At 40.0% G+C, this 26,775-nt stretch overlaps 1 protein-coding gene across 2 annotated transcripts in view; it reads left to right on the plus strand.

The window, feature by feature from the left end:
* Positions 1-26,775, plus strand: part of npdc1a (neural proliferation, differentiation and control, 1a) — a 54,968-nt gene that overhangs the window by 15,581 nt on the left and 12,612 nt on the right. The window contains exon 2 of one of the 2 annotated variants that reach the window (XM_028810231.2): positions 12,418-12,567. In XM_028810231.2, coding sequence (XP_028666064.1) covers positions 12,418-12,567 — 150 coding nt within the window. Of the gene's footprint in view, positions 1-12,417; positions 12,568-20,560; positions 20,760-26,775 lie in introns of those variants that run through there. The other variant, XM_051931827.1, reaches the window with a different exon arrangement.

Genomic DNA, 26,775 nt, shown 5'->3' on the forward strand with positions numbered 1-26,775 from the left:
TAAAAACCAATAAGCCCTGTGCCTCTTTTTCATTAGCGTCTCACCAGCTTCACCGCCCTGCAACAGTCGAGACGCTTTCTCAGCAGCTGACCTTCTCTGTGCCTGACTCCACTACTGTCAGTCGCCTGATTAAAAATGGTGAACTCCTGCAATGTTACTATCTTGGTTGGCTTTTAAATAAAGTTCGGATTTGTTCAAATGTTCCTTTTTTCCCCCTGTGCTTAAAACTCATTTAAAAAAAAAGTGTTTATACAACTGCTGCAATGTTACAGAGAGAGAGAGGGCTCGCGTGCTTCTGAGAGACAGAAGGGGAGGGGGCTCGCGTGCTGCTGAGAGAGAGAGGGGGGGGGCTGGGGAGGCGTGCATGCTGCTGAGAGAGAGAGGGGGGGGGGGGGGGCTGGGGAGGCTCCCGTGCTGCTGAGAGAGAGAGAGAGCATGGAGCTGAGCAGGGAGCCTGGGTGTTTGTGTCAGTGTTATTCAATGTTTTTACTATTACACTGTGCATTTTATGGTGTAATGATTAACTATATTTGTGCTTAGAAATCTTTAAAAAAATATATTTATATACAGTTCGTATGGTCTGGAATGGATTAATTGTATTTACATACAATCCTATGGGGGAAATTGCTTCGGTTCACGACCAAATCGGTTTACGACCAGAGGTTTGGAACGAATTATGGTCGTGAACCGAGGTTCCACTGTATATTGACTCTAGAAAACATGATCAGCAAATCTTTGATAGGCTGCAACAAAATGATGAAAGAACGGGCACATTTTTTTCTCACAAGCTGGGTGGGTGGGTGTTAGTTAGTTAATTAGTTACTCGAAGGATTTCAAGATTTAATACGCACCACGGTAACCCTGCAAAAGCAGCCCAAACCAGAAAAGACGGCTGGCAAAAAGTGGCTGACAAATTAAACGCGTGTGCATTGTACTTACTGAAAGCGGCGTTACGGATTTTGCAAATGTTCATTTTTTCCCTCTGCTTAAAAAACATGATTATGCGGCGTATACTACGCCGCGGGTTGGTATGCAGCTTGTAAAACAGTTTGTTTGTCGCGGATAATTTGCCTTTTACTTTAATACGAAGACAATTTCCTGTTAGATTTGCCTTTGCGATGACAATTGATAAGGCACAGGGCCAAACTTTCAAAAAGATGTGCATGTATCTGCCAAAGCCAGTTTTCAGTCACGGACAGTTGTATGTTGCTCTCTCCAGAGTTCCATCTTTTCATTCACTTACTGGTATGCCTGCAGGAACACGTGCAGCAAGCGAGCGAGAGAGCGAGCAACACACACACACGCATACAGGCGCGCGAGAGAGAGAGCGCTGGACGCATAAGAATAATAATATTTCATTACATTGATATACCAGTGTTTTCAGTATTCAAAGCGCTATCCACACAGGGAGAAACCGGGAAGCGAACCCAAAATCTTCCACAGTCTCCTTTGCAAAACAGTAGCACTACCATTGCGCTACAAGGCAGTTAAAGAATGCACCGGCCTCGATTTTGTTTTCACTTCTGTTTACAGCGATCGGATCGTAGTGTGCATTGTTGCAATGTTACTTTTCTTGGTGGCTTATTACATTACGGATGTTTCACATGTTAATTTTTTTCCCTGTGCTTAAAAGACATTAAAAAAGTGTTTCTCAACTGTGACTCCGGAACAACTCAGTACGCAAGCTATATTAAGCGTCAACAACGAAGACTCGCTACACCTTAATGAGCAAGTGCTGAAACTTATCCCTACCGACGAAGTAACTTTCACCAGCGTGGCCTCCATCGTCACAGACGATTCCGCTTTCAGTCATGGACAATTGTATGTTGCTCTCTCCAGAGGTCCATCTTTTCATTTATTCACAGTGGTATCCACAAACCCACCCCATTTGGACAACTGTGTCGTTCAGCAAGTGTTCACCCATCAATACATAATTATGCGGCGTATGTTACGCCGCGGGTTGGCTAGTATATATATATATATATATATATATATATATATATATATATATTATATATATATATATATATATATATATATATATATATATACAGGGTGGGCCATAAGTTTCCATACATATGGCTTTTAACATTTTATTTTTTATATTTCAGATACCCTAAAAATGCGTTTGAATAAAGAGCACCGAATTGAAATCATACTGATGGCCCACTTGAATTTTATCTTTGGGTGCATTTGAAGGCCAAGGTGTATCAGGAAAAGATACGAAACATAAATCATCTTAGGGAACGTATCACCAACGCCATTACAAGCATAACTCCAGCTGTGCTGGTACGTGTTCATCAGCAGTGGCGGACACGTATTGAAATGTGTTTTCAAAACAATGGCAGTCATGTACAGCATATTATATAAATAAAAATGTTTTTTCATAAAAAAATGTTTATTTTCCTATGTATGGAAACTTATGGCCCACCCTATATATATATATATATATATATATATATATAAGTGAATAAAGGACGCTGTATAGCGCCCGACCCAGCACAGACTCACTCGGATGCACGTGTAAAAACACAAAGACTTATTTTTTTTTCACCTGCTGGGCACATCTTCCCTGTGAACCCCACAGGCAATACACAGTCCCAAAAGCACTTAACCTCAAAACAACCGCTCTTCTGGCACCACCTCTCCTCCCGTCTAGCTTCGTCCTCCATCTCCCGACTCTGGCTCTTGACTGGTGGTGGCTAGCCCCTTTTATAGCCCACCCGGAAGTGTTCCAGGTGCTTGACCACCTGGTTCCAATTGTACTTCCGGGTGGGGCTGAAGATTTGTCCAGCAGGCTGTCTCCGGGACCCATGCAGCACCCCCTGGTGGCCACCCCACATCCCAACAGGGCTGTGGAGAACTCCATCTCCCATGGAGTCCAGTGGGAAACTGAGGCACCATCGTCAGCCAGGGAGGCTGCCATCAAGCGTCCCGGGGGAGGTACTGAGTAGTCCATGGTTGCTCCCCCGGAACATGTGTAGAAGGGGCGCCCCGGCCGGACATAATATATATAAGATAATTTCCTATATTAAAAAGTCCTGCTCAAGGTTTTGGGGGTCAGACCTTATCTGGCACAAGGGCAGACACAACTCTAGCACACTTAAGTTGATGTCACATTATGTGACTTCTAGTTGTGGAGTATGTCAGACTTGCCAACCGCAGTTGCTGATCTTGTCACCGGACCATATCAGTTTAAATGACTGAGAAGCAGTACCCATGTCTACTTTACTGACAGAGTGCTGACCTTCTAGCACAGCAGTCCTTGCTCCTTTTTATGTCAGCCAGTAATATGCTACCTGGTGGAGGCAGCGCTATACAAAAGGTTAACAAGTTAATAGGTATGGTGAGTTCAGCCACAGTCTTCCTTCCCCACACTTCCCCCAACACCACCCCCATTCTGCTTAGTATGTAACACACAAGTCATGAAGGCCAAGCCTCTCTTCTGTTTGCGTAGTTCAAAACATGAATGTTCCATATTCCTTATCACTACAATCTATGCGTTTTACTTCCAAATGAGCATTCAATCTCTTCTACAGCCGGTTTGACTGCCCTGCTCCTGCATTAACTGCCACTAACTCACTGGTCATCGTCTCTTCCCTCATATTTTCTTATCCACCCCACCCCAAAGCTGCTAGCACAGATCATGCATCCCTCTCCCCCAGCCATCACTGCTGACCAGGTTAGAGGAGAACTGAGGAGGCTGTGTCCTAGGAAGGCAGCTGGCCCAGATAAGGTATGCCCAAGACTTTTAAGGGCCTTGCTGCTGAACTGAAAGAACCCCTTCAGCACATCTTCAACCTGAGCCTGTGACTGGGGAGGGTCCCCACACTGTGGAAGATCTCATGTCTCATCCCAGTTCTCAAGAAATTGAGATCCAATGAACTCGATGACTTTAGGCCTGTGGCCTTAACCTCCCATATTAAGAAGACCCTGGAGAGAATACTTCTTCATCTCTTCAGACCAGAGGTGACTCACACACTAGACCCCCTGCAGTTTGCCTATCGAGAGAAGGTGGGTGTGAATGATACCATTCTCTGCCTGGTTCACTGGACCCACTCGCATCTGGACAAAAGATGTAGTGCTGTGAGAATCATGTTCTTTTACTTTTCCTGCACCTTCAACACTATGCAGCCCATTCTACTGAGGGAAAAGCTGTACAGATTTGGAGTGGACTCACAATTGGTGAACTGTATTACAGATTACCTCACTGGTAGACCTCAGTTTGTCAGACTGGGGAACTGCACATCGCAGACTGTAATCAGTTGAACAGGGGACTGTTCTTTCCCCTTGCCTCTTCACTCTGTACACATCAGACTTTAGTCACAACTTAGGGACATGCCACATGCTTGAGTTCTCAGATGACACTCCTATTTGTGAGGTTTGTCAGGGGTGGACAGGAGGAGGAGGAGTACAGGGGTCTGGTTAATGACTTTGTGGGACGGTGTTGGCCAAACCAACTGCTGTTGAACATTTCCAAAACCAAGGAAAAGGTTGTGGACTACTATAGGGCTAGACCACCACTGAGACCTGTCTCCATTGAAGGGGTTGATGTACAGTGGATCAAGACCTATAAATACCTTCAGGTGCAGTTGGATGACAGGCTAGACTGGGCATAGAACACAAAGGTTCTGTTAAGGAAGGTGCAAAACTGGCTCAATTTTCTGAGGAGGCTGGGCTCCTTTAACATACAGTATGTAAGAGACTCCTGCAGATTCTATCAGTTGGTGTTAGCCAGTACTCTCTTCTATGCTGTGGTGTGCTGGGGGTTGCTTGAAGAAGAGAGATGGTGAGTTTATTGACAAGCTGATCAGGCAAGAAGATTCCGTGGTTGGTATAGAAATGGACTCTCTGATGACAGTTGCAGAGAGGAGGACACTATGCAAGTTTTTGCTGTCTATTATGGACAATGAACATCACCCACTATACACCACCATAATTAAGAAGAAGAGTTTATTCAGTGGTGGGCTGCTATCACAAAACTGCAATATGGACAGAGACAAAAGATTGTTTGTCCCCAGAGCCATTAGACTCTTTAACTCTAAAGCCTGCTTAATTTTATAAGAGTGTGTCTGAGGTTAGTTGGTCTCACATGTTGGGTATGTCACAACTGGCTAAGAAAATCACTGGAAATGTCACCAAATGTGATATACCCTGTATGCACACACTTTCACCAAGCCAATTTACAGTTACCAATTAACTGAAGCACTCATTTACACACAAATTAGAACTCAATCCATCTGTTTGGAGTTTGTACATTCTCCCCATGTCGTTGTCGAGTTTTCTCTCTGTTCTTCAAATTGGGTACTGGAGTTGGTGAGTAAAGTGTCCTCCAGTCCTCTTTCACATTTGCTATTCTTTTTATTGCCCTGTTTCTTTACAAAGGCTGACCAAGACCAGGGTCTACTGTAGTTGTTTTGTTGTTGTCCTCAATCCACCCTCTCCCACCCCCCCCCCCCCCACCCCCCCTAACAAATCCATTGTCTTCCTTTCCTGTAATACTAGAAAAGGAAATGCCACTCACATCCAGGAAATCACTGGGATTCACTGGACTTCCTGCAGAGGCATATGTGGGTGGGAATAATGCCAAAGGAGCAGTTTGTAAAAGAAGCAGAAAGGAAACTACTGCCAACTGAGTAGCAACTGGTGACAAAACTTCATGGTTGAGAGACATTGGGGTAATTCTGGTCAGGCCACACCAGTTTGGCCAGAATGACTGCTTCTTTATAGTCTCACACTGAGTCGACTGCCCCTTCAATTTGGTTGTGCCATTGTAAAAGTGACAATGATAATAAATATCCTATCTATCTATCTATCTATCTATCTATCTATCTATCTATCTATCTATCTATCTATCTATCTATCTATCTATCTATCTATCTATCTATCTATCTATCTATCTATCTATCTATCTATCTATCTATCTATCTATCTATCTATCTATCTATCTATCTATCTATCATGCCACCCAAAGTTAAAAGACATACAAGTGACACAATGCTCAGAATCATAAAACCTCAGATGTTGCCATGTACAGCAGAAACTATCAGACCAACAAATACATAAATAAAAGTAGATGCTTTAAGCGTGTTTAAAATTAGAATGGCCAGGTAGCCAAAAATCCTCTTTAATAAAACCCCTGTGTGCGTCCAGTGTCCGTGTGTGTGTGTCTTCTGGTGAAGTGCGCATGCGCGGAGCACGGTGCGATGCTTCAAAGCAGATGCTTCAAAGGCCACCTGACGTGTCACACAAGACAGAGAGGGCGGGACCTATAAAATATTGCGCAGCTGATCCAATCGGATTTAGGTAATTGAGGTAAGACCTAAAACATAAAACACAAAAAATCCAATCTGGTACTGAGACACGGAGACCAGTTTCCCCATTGTTGTGCAAGAGTGTAAAACACGAAAAATCCAATCGGGTACTGAGGCACAGAGACCACCTTCCCCATTGTTGTGCAAGAGTGTAAAACACGAAAAATCCAATCAGGTACTGAGACGCGGAGACCAGCTTCCCCATTGTTGTGCAAGAGTGTAAAACACGAAAAATCCAGTCGGGTACTGAGACGCGGAGACCAGCTTCCCCATTGTTGTGCAAGTGTTCACTCTGAGGATGTCAGATTTGCGATTAAGAAGCTTGGCCCGGGAAAGTGTAAAGTGTCAGTCATTGAAGGGGTTTTCCTAAATATATACGAATTTTCATGATATTACAATATAATGACTTTTAAAAGTAGATTTATTTTCGCGCACATTAAATCAGTTGCTGGGGAGAATCTGTTGATTGCCCACTGTTGTGACAGAAAATTAAACGCATATTATGGACAGCAAAGCCAGTATTACTGTCAGAGAAAATTACAGGCATTTTACGGAAAAAATGTAATGAGGTAAAAGGTCCCTTGCCATTTAATATAGACTGTTCCTACTAATGTTTACGGACTACTGTTCTAGCGCCCGTTATTGTAACGGGCTTAATGTCTAGTAAATATAATAAAATGCAGTGAAATAAATAAATTACATAAAACTGGATTGTAGGCACATTCAAAACTTTGAATAGCAGGGATAAATAGACACATTCAGACAGCTTTATTACTGTCAAAATGTAGTAGTAGGATGTTTTGCCATGTTAGCCATTATGGATGCAACGAGTAGTCAAACAAAATGACACTTTTTATTGGTTAACTGAACAGATTACAATATGCAAGCTTTTGAAGCAACCTGCTTGAGGAAGGGCCCTGAGCTGCCTCGAAAGCTTGCATATTGTAATCTGTTCATTTAGCCAATAAAAGGTGTCATTTTGCTTGATGTCTCAGGCAATGAGTTAAGAATATTATCAGCAGTACCTGCTATGTCGGACATACCACAAAGAATTGCACTCCAGAGCATGGACTAATTCTCTTGGGTTTACTGAAGAGGCACCCCATCCAACATATTTCACCTTGCTAGTTGTAGCAGCTGTCCGAAGATTCACTCAAGTATTCAAATCAATCTTTTTTAAGAAGGTACAAAGTCGGAATTGCTGACTAGATTATGTTAGACTTCTTATCTTCTTTGTGCGAAGAAGCTTTTTCTTACTTGCCTTTGATGGGTACTGACATCTAAAGTGAACAAAGTCTAATTATACATTTGTATGCTATGGGGATTTTTGGAGCTACTGCTTGTGACATCTCATCTTCCAACTTTTTTATTTTTACCTAGAGTGAGTAGAATATAAGGTCACTATTGATTTGCTTCTTGATATGCATAAAAAGCAAATGAAAATTAGCTCTGACTTTTACTAAAAATAAAAAAGGAAAGTAAGTGTAAGTGGCATTAATCCAAAAACATTGTGACCCAATAATTGCATTTGTGGCTAACCTGGTAATTGATTTTTTTTTATTTATTATTTTATATAATGGAATAGAGTGAGAGGTCAACATCATATTACAGTTCAGCTAATTCAGGTAAATAAGATACCTCCAAATTGACCCACTGAGAGCTAATACTTGGAAAGACATTTGTCTGAAATTTCTCACTTGGAAATTTGGATTATCCATCTGTCTTGTAGCATATGAACACAACATTAGTCTGTGGACACAACTACAATGCCTTGTAGACTCAATTGCATGTAATGAAAACAGCAATAGATGAGAGGAGACCTTACTTGTGTATGCCTGTTTAAAATTAAAATATTTAGGACATGAAAACGAAGTTACTCCCATGAACCCAACACTCCAAAATATCCCCAGTCCATTAATTTCCCACAGTTTAGTTATTCCATGACTGGGCTTGATGAAAGAGGAATTTCTTTGGTTTCTGTTGTTCCTCGAAGTACATGAGAGTTGTTGTTGTATGGCAGTCATTTACTTCAGTGAATCAAGGTGCAAGGCATGAAGCGACTCTAGATGAGACAACAGTGCCTCATGAAGTACATTCATTCACTTGCTCATTTATATGTGGCCAATGTAGAGTCACTAGTCAATTTAATAGGAGTTTGTTTGGGATGTGCGAGGAAACCAGAGCACCCAAAGGTCCTTAAGCGCTTAAGCAGGTGTTCTATTTGATCCCTGTCTCTTGAAACTGTGAGCAGCAGTATTTCCTATTGTGCCATAGATTTAGCTAGGAAATTTCATCCCTCTGATACCACATTACTTCCACCAACACACAAAAACATCCTTCCATTAGTTTTACTGACTAGTTATTTATATTGGATGGACATAGACTGAGTCTATTCATGGCAGTAATGTGAGCAACATAGGATCCAAGCCAAGTCAGATGTGGACAATGTAGGAGAAAAATTGAATATTTATAGAAACGGCGTTAACATGCAAACACCACACAGATAATTACTTCAAGTCTCCATTGTGTAAGAGACAAGTGTACTAATCTTTTCTAACATCCATTATGTTTATTGTTTGGAGCCAGTCTGAAACAATGAAAGAATTATACAATGTGATCTTTGAATGCTCACATATCTCATGTACATATTTCACTGGCACATGAGAACTCACCCAAGAAAACTAAAACAGTAACCTCTGATGTTCTACCATGCCTAGTTGAATTATGTATATTGTTTTCAGCACACCTGTATCTACTGTATAACCCTAAGGAACAATTATCAGATTCTACAGTTACCCACCATTAAATTCCAAATGTGCATTGTATCTTGGCCTAAATGAGTCATTTAAGAGCAATCCCGGAAATGTCACTGGGCTACTTTTTTCTCAGCAGAGCAGCATACGGCTTTTAAATGGAGACTCACTGTTTGTTGTGAATTCAGCTGCTTCACCAGTTGTGTATTAAGATATGTGGTCTGCAGATTGTTCTGTGATCTGATTGGCTCCTCCTGTAATCTCAAATCCAGCATCAATACCATGACTCTAAACCAAGCTAATAGTATGTCTATCAACAGAATGCCTGACATTCCATGATTATCAGAATAAGAATTGTTACTCCAGGCTTCTCATGATCAAAAATGGCAATCAATCCTAATTTCACCAAGTGGTTTCATCAGCCCCTATAACCATAAGCCAGCTGTTTTGTCACCACCCACTCTTATACTAAGCTTCAAAACATCCAAGCTAAGCCTATATTCTAGAACCATGGGTTATCAAGTGGTATTGGTTACTCAAGAATCACTATTTTTTTCTATGTATTTTAATTCTGATTGATGGAATTCTGGAGATTCGCTACTCAGAGGAACTGGACTGGAGGCAGAGGGCCAGTTTGATGCATTCTAGGGGCTTGTGCCCACCATTGCCATTTTAAGTGAGTTGAACCCTGGGTCTAATGATTCAAACATGAGTCATCTTCCTATGCCAAAGAATCCAGCTGTAGTTGTCATGGCAACTGTTTTATGCCTGCCTTCATCCAGCAGGTTTATTGTATGTGGGAAAGACAGTGTTGCAGGAGTGGAGGTGCTGGAGAAAGACATAGAGGAAACTGAACTCTGAACAGCTTACAGTACATTGGGTCCATTAATATGGGATAATTAAGGAACAGAATATTCCCTGTGTAGACACTGGGTTGTGGGGGACATGTGGAACTTTGATTTCTTAAGCAGATATGTCATGTGGAGCAACAGGAAAGAAATAAATATGAAACACTTGAACCTGTAGGTGGTTAGACAGAGGGAACAAAATAACCACTAGGGGAAGTTAACAGGAATAATGCAAGAACTAGTATGGAGACAGGTGGGCACAGGGGCTCAAAGACATTTAAACCGAGTGGACATAGAGACCAGTATAGGGTTGGCTGGCATGTATGAACAATATGAACAATGTGGATTTGTTAGTGTTGTTAAAAGTACTACTGTGGATCGGATGGTGTGGACAAAGGGCTACTGGGTATTAGGCATAGGAACGAGAAGCTTATTAATGGTTAAAGAATAGAAAGGTAAAATATCACAAGAGGGTTAAACAGAGAGAACCCAGGAATCAGTATTGAAGGGATTAGACTCTGCAGAAACAGGGACCAGCTGAGGCCTGACAGCAGGAACCCAAAAAGCAATGGAAATTAAGTAGTAGGCACACAGGGGCCAGTTGGGATCAGGTGTCCTAAAAACTGGGAGAACATGGACCAGTCTTAGGATAATTCAAGTGGACAAAGGAGTTAGCACATATTCAAACAAGGAGGACATTGAGATATTAATGGGTATACATGCAGCTTGAGGATAGGCAGTTTTAAAACAAGGGCTGCTTAGGTTAGACACAGGGACTTCAAAGGGTCAGACAATAATGACACAGGGTCCAGCAGGGAATAGGCAACAAGGACAGAGGGTTCAATACGGAGTTGGGCAGCATGAGCATGGTAAACACTAGAAAGTTAGGAATCTTGGACATAGGTACTGGTGAAAATTAGGCAATGTGAACACAACGACCAAAGAGGAGTAAGTATTGCAGAGGAGACATAAACACCAGTAGGTTGTCAGGTGGAAAGAACACGGAGCAATGCTATTGGGGACATTGAAACTAATGAGGATCAGAAAATAAGAACTAGGAATCAGTATTGCATAGGCAAATAGAGGAAGTCATTAAGCAGCTAGGAATCAAAGAATAGAGGTAGAAAGAGTGGAGTTTTAAAACAGGAAAAGACAGACCATTACTAGATAAAGCAGATAGGACATGGGCACCGGTCTTTAAAAGAGTGGATGCAAGGATCACAAAGGAAGGAATGATAAAGTGGAAACATGGACTATAAAGAAGACATATTAAGGAAATGTGTGTACATGAAACAGTGAGGGTAGGACTAGATGACGGAAGAAAACAATCCATTATGGTCATTGGTAGATTGGTCGCAAGGGTCATTGAGGGAATTTAATAGGGAACAAGCAGTGGGGGCAGCAGAGATTGTATGAGTGGGGGGTACTTCAGGGAGAAGCGAGGCTCAGGAGAGTAAGAGGTTAATGCAAAGTGAGCCTTTGGAACATAGAGAGCTGCTCTACCAGAGAGTGTTTGGGTAGTATTAAGGGATGTGTTGGACGACTGGGAATGGATTTGTAGTCTAGTGAGAATCAGTAGAGTTTGGAGGCTTCGGCTCACTCAAATGGTTGGTGGTGTGGGCATAGTTCAGAAGTGTTTGTGCTGACAGTTGGCTCTATAGGATCCAGTGGTTAATCCCTATTTTGTTATTTTTCCTGTCAGGGCAGCTTCAAATTCTTTTCTGGAATACTGCATAAAAAGAGTTAGTCGTTATTCAGACGTTGTGCAGAAAATCTTGTTCAGCAGGGTTTGGGCACACTAAGCCATTTTGGGCGTCTTGTTGTGATTATTATTAATTACTGAGGTACCCAACCTGTTTAGCTACAAAGGTACTGGTTTCTCTGTACATTTGACACCCTGGTTAACAGTGGCCAAACCTAGTCTTTCAAGCAAACTTTTTAGTGTTTAGGTGCAGCCTTCCTAGGGTGTGGTAGGGTGGCATTTCATTTTTTATATTTTTTTATTACTTTTTCAGTTATTGGGTATGAGGCCAACATCTTCACGGCACAGTATACCAAGATGGTTTTCTACATAAAACACATATAAGGAGTATAGAACTTTTGAAAACCAGAGTAATATTAGGATTCAGACAGGGAGCCTATTGGTTTATGTACTGAACTTTCAATAATACATACAAGTTGATCAAGAGGCCCAGAGAAGAACAGATGATTGAAGCTTTTGTTGTTGTTTGTGCTGGTAACTTACCAGTTTAGTTTTTAGACCACTGATTAAAGAACATGCTATATATCTGATCTAAGGCACTGACTTCCAAGGCCGGAAAGGGTCTCAGTGGTTGAACTAGCATTAATTCTGTCAGCATACTAGATTTCTAATGGTTGGATCAAAGGGAAAGATCCTCATGGTCCCAAGGGGACTAGTTTTCTGAGGTGCTGTTTTAAAGCTACAAAGCTACAGGGTTTTACCCACTAACAAGTCGTTCTCTCTCTGTCTTATTACCTCAGTGGACAGCTGCCCTCGTCACTTGGATTGCACTTTGCAGAGACGGCAATCCTGCAAGCCTGGGAGTACACAGTGCGGACCCTGCATCGAACCACTGATTGAAAATGAGTATGGGAACTGTGTGCAAAAACAGCAGCAGCACACCACTGGGGGTATGTATAATGAATGCCATTCGTCATAGGGTATGTGAGTGTGATGGACCAAGTGGTCCTTGCAACTGGAAGTCATCTTTTCTTATTAGTCCCTTGCACACAATTTTAGGTTAATTAAGGAAGGGAAAAGATTTCATTTATGGAAAGGACAGAAGGTTGTGCACACCCCAGTGTTTAAGTAACTTCTCCTCCTGTCTCATCTCCCCTTGATCCCATCCTCTAGAAGAAGGGTTCTCAACTTTTTGCCTTAGCATACTTCATGAATATTAATGTTCCAAAGTACCAGTTTGTTTAGGTCTTAAATTGTTAGGACTCTTATTAGGTAAAACTAAAGGCCTTATGTATTTATTCAACCAAAAATTTTTTAGGGGTTTAACAGGGTATTACAGATAGATTTTATGCTTGTGTCTCTTTTAATTTATTGTATTTACACTTTTTTTAATAAGAATGAAAAATAGTGTATTTTGGTATGGAGTAAAAATCAGAAAGCCTTAACATTCTATACTTTTAATTTGCCAAAAATATATAGTTCAGAGCTTGAATTTCATGTGTGACAGGGGGAATTTTCAATCAGAATAACAACAAAAGGTGGGCATTTTATTGGACTGGAGGATTTCAGAATAATAGTGTTTTAAAAACAATGATAATATCAAGGACTACTTCATTTATCTTATCGTACTAAATTTATCCACTTACAGTTTCTGTCAGTTAATTGATAGATAAGCAATGCTAAAACATTTAAACATTATTATGTCATTGACACATGAATTAGTAAATATCAAAATAATGCAATATATTTTAATTTGCATTAACTCTTTAAAGCTGCATTTATAAAAATGCACTTTTCAAATTAGGTTTGTCAGGTTTATAATATATGCAGTTGTGAGATTGATTCAGTGTTTGGACATTAGCTGAAGAGTAATGTCAAATAAATTCAAAATTTAAATGTCGCACACCTGATGCCTGGATTTTCTAGTTATTGTCTCACTTTCTATAGCTTTGTACCAACATTAAGGCTATCTTTGTGAACTCAAACTTGTCAATTTAAGATTATTTTTTCAGAATTGCTGGAAAACAGCCTGTTGTGTTGTTTTGGAGTTATGTCACATAAGTGATAAGACTTTGCTGTTGCTTATGTCTGTGTATTAATGAACACTTGTCTGTAACTGCAGAAATCAGCCACAACTAGAGACTGCATCACATTCGCTCTTGTATCATTCGAATAATAAACATTTTAGTTTCAAAACAGTGAAAGGTACAAGTTTGGTATTTAGAATGAGATGAAAAATACAAGGATAATTATCAAAAAGTAAAGACAATTTGAAAAATTACTTAGTAACTGAAACAGATACAAGAGGATGCAATACAACTCATTTGCAATGGCTTATGGGTAGTCAGAATACATACAGCGCAGCACCCTGATGTTAATCTAGTTGAACCCAAGATCAAATGAACATGGATGCTCTGCTGCAGGATCGCACCACAGTTGAACATCATGCCATAGTGAGATTTCTTTGGGTAGAGGGAGTGAAATCTGCTGAAATTCACTGAAGGATTTTGGCTTGTGTAGACTAGTAAGCTTTTTGAGTACCCATCTTGTACAAACTTTATGGTTCCCCAAGTCATCATGCACTATTGGTATGTATAGATCCATAGCTGATATCAAAATGTGCAGAAAAAGCAAGTAATGTAATCTATCAGTCTTCTCTGATGACGGCATTGGCCATGTTGTTGTGGGCTTGTGTGCATTGGCTACATTTGGTTTGTCCCACTTTAAACCTTTCTACCCATTCATTTACTTTTCAATGAGTCATGCTGTTTCACTTCTGTATTAATCTAACATCCTTAGACGAATTTCAGCAGGATTCACTCCCTCTTCCCGAAGAATTTTCAGTACAGTACGTTGTTCAACAATGGTGCAATAGCGCAGCAGAGTGTCCATGTTCATTTGACATTGGCTTCAACTTGACTGATGACAGTGTGCTGTGCTGTGCATGTTCAGACTACCCATAAGCCATTGCAACAACAACAACATTTATTTATATAGTACATTTTCATACAAATAATGTAGCTCAAAGTGCTTTACATGATGAAGAAAGTGGAAAAAAAGACAAATTAAGAATTAAAATAAGTGAACACTAATTAACATAGAATAAAAGTAAGGTCCGATGGCCAGGGAGGACAGAAAAAAAAAAAAAAAACTCCAGACAGCTGGAGAAAAAATAAAATCTTCAGGGGTTCCAGGCCATGAGACCGAACATATTGTGTTATGTCAGCTTCTATCCATTGCAGTTACTGTGTAATCTTCAAGTTGCCTTTACTTTTTCATTTACCCTTATATTTCATTTCTCAAATTGGTGTAAAATATCCATCTGCTGCTAAGCCTTCTAAGTGATGTAAGTGGTGTTAATGTCCCAGCTGAGAGTATTTGTGATAGCTGTGGCCAAAAATTTAAAGAATTTCACCATATTGACTGTAGAATCTTTATTTTATAGAAGAAGGGGTTGTAACTGCTGTTTGTGAAAGTCATTTACCATTTCCACTATCTTGATGGTGTTGAGTACCTGGTTATTGGTGGCGCACCAAGACACAAGACACGTCACCTCTTTTCTGTATTCTGTTTCATTCCATTAGTATTTAGTCCAATGATTTTGGTGTCATTGGCCAACTTGATGATTTTAACTGAAGGGTCATTGGACTTATAGTTATTGGAGTACAGGGAATAGAGAAGGGGAGAAAGTAAACAGCGTTGGGGACATCTGTACTAATATGCAGATGGACTGTGAGGTAGAAGCCCATCAAAACATACTGTTCCCTGCTTGTCAAAAAATTATGAATCTATGTTCAAATGGAGGCATTCAGATCAGTTTGTAAAAGTCCAGTTAACAGTAGTTCAGAGACAATGGTGTTAAATATTGAACTAAAATCTGCAAGCAGTATTCTGCTGTAAGTTCCTTTACAGTCCAGATGCTCTAGTAAAAAGTGCAAGCCCATGTTAATGGCGCCTTCCACAGATCTGAAAACTGAAATGAGTCAAGAGGTGGAACAGTAACAGACTTCAGATGGATTAGTACTAGCTGTTCAAATATTTTCACTACAAGTGACATATTTGCAGTGGGCTTGTAATCAATGAGGCAGTCTTATTAAGTGAAACCATATGGGAGTTTTAAGTAATAAGCAGGATACTTGCAATCCTGCACCTAAATTCAAACCCTAAAAGTGCTTCTTGAGGTATACTTGCAATTGAGATGGCTTCTCTGTCCATGTCTTGCACATTGCAGCTTTCTGTTTCTCTCCGTCTGTCCTTACTCACATTTGTCACTCCTCGTTGTTTATTTTTGTCCTCCCTTCAGTGCCATTCATAATTTTACAGGTATACGTACCACAGATTGAAAACTACATTTCAAGAGCCCAAGGGCATCCATGGATCATGGGGCACACTTAGGGACCTCTGCCTGACCCTGAGTTAGCTTATTGATGCTGGTAATGTGTCTGGGAGCTTTTTTCCGGCTCCAGGAGTGTATGTCAGGAAGTGTGCACAGCTCAACTCTAGTGCACCTGATGGAGGGTGTGTTTTAGTATATGGTGTGTACACTTTGGGTACAACTCCACTCTGCAGGTGTCACTGTACTGCACTGTAATGCTGCCTCTATGCATTTCTCTGTCAGTCTTTAAGTTCTTTCATATAGTTTTAGCAGTTAGGGTATGACTGTGCACTGTAAGTGTCAATGTCACATTAAGTTGAGTACTGTGTGTGCAGCTCTGTTAGTGTTTTTCTGTGTGTGGGTGTATCAGCTTGAGTGAGTCTGAGTGTACTGTGTGTGTATGTTTTGTGAGGGCAGGTTTCTGTACCACAGGCTCTCTTTCTGCCTGTACATCTTCTCTTTGTCTACAAAAAAAAAAATTCCTGTGTCTCTTAGTGCATTATTTTATGTGTATGATGTGATGTATTTAACCTCTGCATGTCATTTCTTCCTGTGTTTGTGTTTATTTGTGTATGTAAATGTGCTGCATGTGAATATGGTGTAGCTCTCTGTATTGGCTTTGTGCGTCTCAGTTTGTATTGCATGTCGGTGTTTTTTAGTTAATTTTGAACTGTTTTTGCCTGTTTTTTTTGTGTATTTCTCCCTGTCCTTCTTTGGGAATATTTTCTTTATGTTTGTGAGGCACATCCTTTTATCTGTGTTATTATTTTTTTATGGGAATATTATGTACTTTAGTTCCCTCTGCTCTTACTATTTATTTTATTAGTGTCTATGTTTATATGTGGTTTCCTCAGTCCCTTTGTGAGCCTCTCTGTGTAGTGCTGTGTTTAAGTATACTTTATTTGTATTTTCCTCTTGGTGGTTCCATATAGTTATCTGTATGTTGTGTTTGTGTGCAGGTAACATTTGTATATCATTTCTGGACTGTGTGTGACCCTTATTAGTTTGTATGTGTATGCTGGCTGGTGTTGTATTTTTCAGCATGCACTATATATGTACATGTTTTTAAGTGGTATTTTCTTTTTGTGCCTCTGTTTGTGTATTTTCTGTCAGTTTCAGAATGCACTGTATGTTTAAGTCTTGTGTGCATCATGTTCCCATTATGCATATCAGATGCAGTATTTAATATATTTGTATATTTTCTCTGCAAGTGTGTTATTATGTCTGTGTGTGTGTTTGTATATATAATCACTGTACTATATATCAGCAAATAGTAGTGTAATTCTTCTTTTGTGCCTCGACCTTTTTCCAGCGACTATAGCTGGAGCGTGGGTGTTTGTTTCACATAATGTAATTTGTGTATGTGTGTGCTTGTCTCTGTGTGTTGTTTATGTATAAGGTTTGTGTGTGTGTGTCCCACACTCATCATGTCCATTTCGAGCAGAAGCTTCCCAAATGTCAGTCTCATTAGCGAGGAGCAGTGGCCGTGTTATTGATTGCAATGACTCACCGCTCTGGATCATATCTTAAACAGAGAAGCAGGACTGGCAAACCTTGGTGAGTTGGAGCAGCAGACAGGCAGTACTGCACAGTGGCCCAGCCCAGCACGTTGTTGTCTTCCTCTTGTGTTTATGCATCTGGGCACTAAGCTCGAGACTCAGAAAGATTTGTTTGTTTGGTTGGTTCCTAAAGGCTGTCTGACCTTGGCTCCCTTAGGGCATAGGAGAGGTCGTGTTCACTGAAACTGTGTTTTATATCTTGTCTGAAATCCACCTCTTTTATTTGCATTTCTAGTTTAGTCCTCCACACTAAGTGGAAATCTTCCAAGTGTTTCATTATCATGTTGCAACACTGTGGTGCAGTGGGTAGCTTTACCTCCACACTTGGCCACCTGTTTGACTGCCAGCTTGAATGCCATTCTGTGTAGAATTGATGTGTTCTGCCCATGTTGGTATACATTTCATGTGACTATAGTGGTTTCATCCTTTAGTCCATGGATACTGTATGTGATTAAACTGACTGTCAAATCTAGACTCTCCCAATGTGAATTAAAGTTTCTTGTCCAGTGTGGTTCCTTTCTTGTACACAGTGTCATTCCAGTAGTCTGTAACTCCTAGCAATCTTATACTGGGAAGGCACCTTCAGAAAACAAGTGAACGAATATTGCCCTCTTTTGAGCAATGCCTGGTGCTAGATTCTGGCAGCATTAAAAAGAAACAAAAAAAAGCTGGATTAGCAGAGTGTCATCTGTCAGCCTGTCTGACCATGTTCTCACTGTGACATTAGCCAGTGGGCAAGCATTTGTGTAACAAGGAGACCAGATCTTGGACAGGAGCCTTCTTCAGTGAACCACAAATTACCTGCCAAATGAAAGCAAGGAGCAGAGCGCCTGCCAGCATAGCTTACTAAATCTTTGGTTCAGCAGGGCACAACAATTAACAAAGTTGGTCACCTATCAATGTACCTGAGAACCTTTTTTATTAAGTGGGATATCCTAAGGAACTGTTACATTTAGTGAGTACACCCATCACATAAAACAGAGTACCAATCAATGCAGGTGAGGATCTCTTAAGTTCAGAAGGGCATCAGTCACATGAAGTGTAGCTGAGCACCTGTTATGTTTAGAGAGGACACACAGTGCATAAAATAGAGCACCTTATAATGCAGCCGAGGACCTTTTAGCTTCAGAAGGGCATCCATGACATAAGGTTGAACACCTATTAGAGTAGCTGAGAGACACTTAAGTTCAACAAGGGCACCCATCACATGGAGTAGGCATCTCTCAATTTAGCTGATGACCTCTTATGTTTATTAGGTGGTTCCATCTCATCAAGAAGGGTGGCCTCTTAGTGTTGCTGACAATCTTTTTGTTATTAGTAGCAGTGTTCCTTTCAGTGCAGTTGAGAAAATGTACAACCCAACACTCCTCATTTAGACCAGTATTGTATATTTTCAGGTGCCTCATCTTGTTGTTTTTGCATCCAAGTGGTTACTACAGCTGCTTCTATGATGAGCATTAATTTTTAATGTCCTCTTTGTTGATGCACAGTTGCCACATTCAGTAAGTTTTTTCCATGACCCCTCAGGCCACGGAACATGCAGTACTAAAGCATAGGAAAATATGGAACAAAATCATTAGTGAATGATGTGTGGGCTTGCCAGCTGTATGGAGTCACGCACAGCACAGATAGCCACCAGGTGCTCACCAACACGTGACACACAAGATCATCTCTGCTTTACATTTGTGTTGGATGAGGAATATTAGAACTGACTTCAGAAGAACTGCCACAAAAGATCCACATGCTGTCACCTAAAATGTGCTGCTTGAAGTGATGTGTGCCATCTGTCTTAATGTTCTGTGTGGAATCCACACCATCTCACTTACAATGTTAGGCCACGCTGATTCAGACCATCTGACTTTCAGCATTACGGTACGTGGGAGCTTTATCTTGTGCTGCCATTTGAAATTAGTGCTATCAAAATGATATAATAAAGCCACAGAGAGCTGGACATCCTGACTTATAATATGATTCTACATGGAATCTATGACAGTTCACTTGTGTCAGGTGACACACTGATCTACTTCTTAGATTTCCTGCAAAGTAAATGAAAGCCATACCAGCGGATGTACTGTATAATGTGATGCCAGGCTAATCTACTCTATGCTGTTCATAATGTGCTTAAATATATGTATATGATTAGTACTATATGTTTTATAATCTGAGGCCTCATAGTGGCCACACTGTTTTAATTATAAAGTGATGCCAATATTATGGCAGGCAGTTAGAGTTAAATTATGATGCCACAGTGTATAACCCCTGATTTATAATATTTTTTCATGCTGGTCCACACCATCTCACAGTAGATTATGCACTGTGATACCAAGAACACTCACATTATGCCCATCATAGTGTTCTTCCATGTTTGATCCATGCTATTTGTCAACATGGTGGTGACACAATTTGACTTATATCATGATCCCCAAACTAATCTATGGTATTTTATAATAATGCTGCATTGTTTTAACACTCTCTGATTTATACTATGTCATTATACTTAAAAAAAAAAAAAAAAAAAAGTCACATGGGAGCCATTCTAAATTCATTGTAATGCGATGCCATGGAAAACACAATGTTTAACTTATGTAATACAATGCCATGATGATCCATATTTGGTCCATTATGCCAATATTAGATGCACATCTTGAGGATGACAATACCATCATACCCAGCAGCATTTTTTTATTCCACTTTTAGATATATGTTTAGATTAATCTGCTCAGATTACTCAATTGGCCTGTATGTGGTGAAGTTTCTATTCTTTTCATTTCGCATACTGATTTAGGACTAGAGAACTTATGTTAAGTCCTGCACCACACTACCTCAGTGGCAGCATGATTTCAGCCCCTCATTCTGCAGCACTCTGATTCTCAGACTCCCACGTTTGTTCATGCCTTCCCTGCTTGTGCGTGATTGGCTGAGAGTGCGTAGGAGTGGGCTGCTGGTATTCCCTAAGTCCAGCGTGTCAGATGCAATGTAGGATTCAAGTAGAGAGGATTCCAGTGTCTGACAGCAAAGAGCATTGTAAGCATTATGTGTAGCGTGTGCTTGTGACTGACAATCAGAGCCTATTGCTTCTTGACATTCTGCTTCAACTTCAGCTCTCCTGCTATGAAGTGGCATCCACTTCTGTTATTTGAATGTCTGCTAGCCCTGACCACAATCTGCAACAGCTCTCCAGTTGGCCGCTACTCACCGCTACAGTTAGGTAAGCTCTCAAGTCAGCAGTGGTTGTGGGATGGGGTGGCGATTGACATAAGGGACTTAGCATGTATTTGTGCTCCGTAGTCTTACAGGAAGTTGAATGCTGTTCTGAAAATATTGTGCATATGAGGAAGGACTCTTTCCTTCATCCCTCCCTCCCTCCAGGTTTCCTTGGCAACCTGTCTCCAAAGGAGAGTGATGTTTGTCTCCTAGCAACCATGCTCCTTCCTCCACAAAGCAGGACAGCCTCCTCTCCACAGTGAATCTAAGCCCCTCTTTCCTAAAATATGCATTTACAAATAGTTAATTTACACAGTATGAGATTTTCTGTTTTGAACATACAAGGTGAATGAAGATTACTATCAACCATGCATGCCATTTACCCAAAGACACATGACATTTGTAGAGAAAATGAACATGGTGTAGTCTTGCGCTCTCCAGCCATGTGTCTAGGCAAAGAGGTCTTCTCTCTGTAGACACACCTCTGTGCCCAAGGTCATCCTGTTCAGTTTTGAGTGTTGAAAGATGTTGCTCATTTACAGAAACCTTTTAAGGAAATTCCATTAATCTGAATTAAGGAGACTCCATTAGTCTGTAAGTTAGCAACGTCTTCTAGGTGTGGCTTATGGCTTGTCAAATGTTTACTATCTTTCTTTTTTTTTCTTTCTAAACAACTGTTTATCTGTTTAAATAATTTCATTGTTAAAATTTGAGAGATATAGATCGCAGGTTGTGCATACATTTTTATGCGAGACACCCAGCACTAAGTGTCAAACTTACACTTCTAACCTTTTAGTATTTTCTCTTTAAGGTTTTCCGCGTACTGTGTTATTTCTTTATTTTTTAATTTAAATTTCGTCATGATCGTGTATACTGCTTTCAATGTACGACGAATCTTTGAATGCTCTTTTTCATTCTGTACCTCGATTGATTTACCTAACTCATAGCTGCAACATTCTCATCTTCCAGCAGAGGGGAGTGTGGGTGCGCTCCTCGGTTAAAGCTTGCGCAAAGACGGCTAGTCCTAAAAGACTAAAGTGAAAGTATGTATTAACGAATTGTAGAAGCTTTGGCACGCCTCCGAAGTACATGGATGTCTGCTTAGTTCTCCACTGTAAATCTGAGCAATCGTGGGTGTGATCGTGACTGTGATATGATAGCGTGGGTTCTCTGCAGGAACTTTTTCGTTAGGTTAGGTTATCTGGCTGCAATAAATTCGGCGTGGAGATGTGCGTGGATGATACGTGATTCTGTGATGGTGTGGTGTTCTGATATTTCATCCATCTTAACCAGATTGTGCTTTCATCAGAAGCGGTTAGGATTACACGGAGTAGACTATTGCTGTTTCAAAAATGAATGTTTATGTTTGATGATGATATATATTAAAAAAATTATGGAACGCGTAGTTTTTGCGTGACACTTTTTTGTCAATTGCAATTGTGCCTCGCCTGCGCAGAACTCAAAAGTGCTGGTTGTTTCTTTAACTAAAATTTGATATTAGGGCATCTAGCGTTGGCTCAAGTGTTGCTCCATTAAATAATAGGGTTTGTAAATGAATACACGAATTGAAAGATATATGTTATATTTTTTCGACTGATCGCTATAAAGCTGGGAATGCTGACCATCCTTCCAGTACTTACCTGCAAATAGCAATTATGTTCCGCCTTTAGATTCACAATAAAATGTATAAATCCAGGGTAAATGCAGTACAGTACACACATATACAGTATTCTCTCATTGCAAGCGAAGAAGTTGCCCAGAAACCCCCCACGCGGAGGCTGAAGGTCTGTGGGGCTTTTGGATCTCAGCTGCAGAATAGGCGGAGGATCGAGCGCAAGTAAAAGGCAATTTTAACTTAGATCGATATCGCGCTATGGTATACAGAAGGAATGTGAACAGAAATAGTGGTCAGTAACCAGTCTAAATAGCGAACAAGGCAAATGCTATTGTGCTTCCAGAGCAGCACACGTAACACTGGCGGCTTTTTACTTATATTGCCATTACAGTTGCTCAATACGAGCGCATCCGATGTCACTGCTAAAGGCTCTTTTCGGGGGAGACACGCTTCGTGGCTTTTGCTCAGAAATCACGGCGGCAAGTCATATTGGTTATCTTTTCTGCATCTATTAATTGTTGCGAGTAATGACATTTTCTTTTTGCCGACTTACTGCAATTTTCCAGACAATTAACTCCTGGCAATATCCGGTGGTGTCGCAGTTTAGCTCTGCCGTAGTATAGCTTGACGGCATGCCATTTATAAATGTACCCCATATCTGCTAGGGATGTTGTCTCGGTTGTTATGGATGTAAATACTTATGTATTAGGCCAATTAATAACTCTTAACTGGCCAAATGCAAGGAGCTGCATGTGTCTGAGGATCCCATCCAGGGTTGATTCCTGCCTGTACCCAGTGTGTTCAGGGTAGGCTGAGGCTTCCTGAATTGATGAATAGATTGTCCACTGTGAATCTGTGCCTAGATTATGTTTCTCTATTCCACAACCTGCAAACAAAGAGAGGTTCTTTTGTCATAAAGTTTAATTTATTGAATAAAAATAGTTGGAAAAATGTGTGAGTTAAATGCAAGAATCTAAATAGGTGGCTTAACAAAACTAAAATAAGAATGGATGTGTATTTGCAGAATGGTGGAACAGACCAGTCTGAGTTTTAAATAATGAATGTTTGAGACATTATATTTTGGTTCACCACCTTTCACCCTGTACCTCCCATGCAAGTGTGGTGAATTTACCGAAACTGCATGGAGGAGCCAGTATGGCATCAAAATAATGTAATGAAGAACAGGGGTGGTGTCACAAAAACACATTAGATAGAACAGCACTGTCGTAGCTGTCTTGCAAGTGGTAATGTGACATGTGGTTTTGCAGCATTGATCTCCAACAGAGGTGTTTCTGACCTGGGGCTTCATCCCTCTGTTGAGCCTCCTGTTTCATCCTGCTCTTTGAGCATTCCTGTTTCATCCTGCTCTTGGAACTGTGTTTTGTAGAGTGAGTCACATGCTGCGAATATGGGCTGTGTTATTGTGAACATAATAAACAAGTAGTCTCATTTTTTATATAGTGCCCTTCATGATGAAAGGGATTTTTCTAAAGAAATGAGTGAAGTGACATACTCAGGAGTCACCCAGTAATATTACATTTTTGTACCTTTTGGTATCCAGTCCAGCTCTTCAGTCATTAATGCTGTGCTTACATGCTGTAGGCCAGATAGGAAACATAAAAGTTGCAATAGAGAGCTGTATGTGACTACCCATCAAAGATAGTGAGAAAATGGTGCTACCAGATTTAACATTCCACTTCATTTAATAAAAAAAAAACAATAACCAGTTTTTTAAGTCTACCATGTCAATTCATTGTTAAATCATAGATTTTTTTTCCTTTCTAGTGATACATGTATCATCCAAGTGATTTGAAGCCTAAAACTGATGAGTAATTTTCAGTTCTTCACTTTTTCTTAGGTTTCCTTCTGAGCACTTAATTAGAGCAAATAGTGAATGATGCATACACATGGTTGGGAATGGGGACAAGCAAGATAAGAGAACTGCTGTTTCCCTTGTCATTTGAATTTTATTGCTAATAAGAAGCAGTTAAAATAATGAAAACATCTGTTTAAGACGAAAATGAGCAGTTAAAGGTTCAAAATCTTAACAAACGAGACAACTAAAATGAAGCAGAAAAATGTCACTTGAGCAATAAGTGCTTCATTAGCAATGAATGATTTCTCATGAAGGAAATGGGTTGAAATTTAAACCTGAAGCCACTGTGACCCTCCAGGACCGATGTTGCTCAGCCCTGATTTAAAGGGTCTGAGTCTTAAATAGCAAATAAATTAAATGAAGTTACTAATTAAGAACATGGTTAGAATGAAAACCTGTAGCCACTGTGGCTCTCCAGGATAAGAGTTGGCCACCCTTGTGTACGTAATAAATGGCCTTATGGATTATACCAATGTTTCTTGAACTCTGTGTCGTGGACATGTTTGAGATGGTTTGAACCTACAGTTCACTGGACACACTTAAACTTGAGGATGACAGTGTGCATGCAACTAGCAACTGATGAGCTATTTCAGAGAAAATGCTAAAGTGGTTAAGGACAATTACATTGGCCAGTCTAGCAGCACATATACTGTATTTATTTGAAAACCAAGAACAAATAGTTCTCATACATCTTGCACACATTACCCTGTGCAGAAGTGTGGTTTTGATGTCATGGTTGAATGCTACTGTAAATGCACTTTCAGCAGCCATCAGCAACTGGTCGGTGCCTCATTACATGCTCATAGTTACAGCATAAATCTTTAATAGAGATGTAAAGAAGTTTTACATTAAGTTTATCTTGCATCATGTAACACTGTTTTAAAGTGGTCTGATAAATTTTAATTGACTGATAGTGCAAAGTGTGTATTTGTTGGACCTCTGAGAACTGTAAGAACACCAGAAAATATTACAAGGTTGACATAGGTAGAGAACTCGACAATTCAGCACAATGTCAGTTGGTATGATTAAACATTTCAGACTGGACTGTTTGCCAAATTATTTACCAAGGTTTATCCTGTCACCCATCTTCTTCTTCTTCTTTCGGCTGCTCCCGTTAGGGGTTACCATAGCGGATCATCTTCTTCTATATCTTTCTGTCCTCTGTATCTTGTTCTGTCACACCCATCACCTGCATGTCCTCTCTTACCACATCCATAAACCTTCTCTTAGGCCTTCCTCTTTTCCTTTTTCCTGGCAGCTCTATCGTTAACATCCTTCTCCCAATATACTCAGCATCTCTCCTCTGCACATGTCCAAACCAACACAATCTCACCTCTCTGACTTTGTCTCCCAACCTTCCAACCTGAGCTGACCCTCTAATGTACTCATTTCTAATCCTAAACATTCTCATCACATCCAATGCAAATCTTAGCATCTTTAACTCTGCTACCTCCAGCTGTGTCTCCTGTTTTTGGTCAGAGCCACCATCTCCAACCCATATAACATAGCTGGTCTCACTACTGTCATGTAGACCTTCCCTTTCACTCTTGCTGATATCCGTCTGTCACAAATCACTCCTGACACTCTTCTCCACCGATATGATACAAATAATGAACACAGATTTGTTAGTAATAATTAAGCTGTGCACACAGTTTATTGAATTATTAAATTAAAACCAGGATGTTAAACTCACTTAGAAAAATATATTGTTAATGGAGGATCTCCTTTGAAAAACATTATTTAAAAAAAACTGTTCAAGACAAAATAAATAAATAGAATTGATTCATTACTTTTACCAATTTATTTCTTATCCTTTGCCATGAGTCCAGTAATAAAGTTATGTGGCTATTCATACTGCCAATTCAAAAATTAACAAAACCTCAAGTTGTACCCATTATATAGAATTCATTTTTGTCAGCTTCTCTAAAGTTTAACACTAAGCATTTATACTGGCAGTGATATTCTTCAGAAACCTATTCCCTGTTTTTGAATGAAAATTATCGTTTTATTGACAATATATTTGCTTTTCACTTAATAATATTTATGTGAGAAATATGCTTGGATCGAAGACAAAAATCATTTTTTTATGACATTGCAATTGTTATTCATTTATGTATGACTTCTACAACTTATCATTTTCACAACTTATTGAACTGTCTTCTGACCTGTATATTAAGGCAATAAAAAAATAACTGTATTAACATGACAACTTTCGAGATTCAAATTTGTGAAAAATATCTAGCACCGAGTGAAAAAGCACTTGAAAGTACTTTTTTGTTTTCACTCAACCTACATGTGTGAAACTGCTATTACTGCTCTTAGTGCTGTAAAAACAAAACTCAAGTGGAACCAACTCTGAGACTGCCTTATTGAAAACTGCCTAACTGAATATTGAAAAACTAGTGAGTGAAATGTAAGCACAGCGCTCCCATTGGATATTTTGTGATTTGTATGAACCTACAGTACGTAAGCAACATGTATGTAATCAGTATGCATGTAACCAATAAATTGTATGGATAACTTGTTTTT

The sequence above is a fragment of the Erpetoichthys calabaricus genome, chromosome 9 (genome assembly GCF_900747795.2).
Source record: "Erpetoichthys calabaricus chromosome 9, fErpCal1.3, whole genome shotgun sequence".
Classification (NCBI taxonomy): Eukaryota; Metazoa; Chordata; class Cladistia; order Polypteriformes; family Polypteridae; genus Erpetoichthys; species Erpetoichthys calabaricus.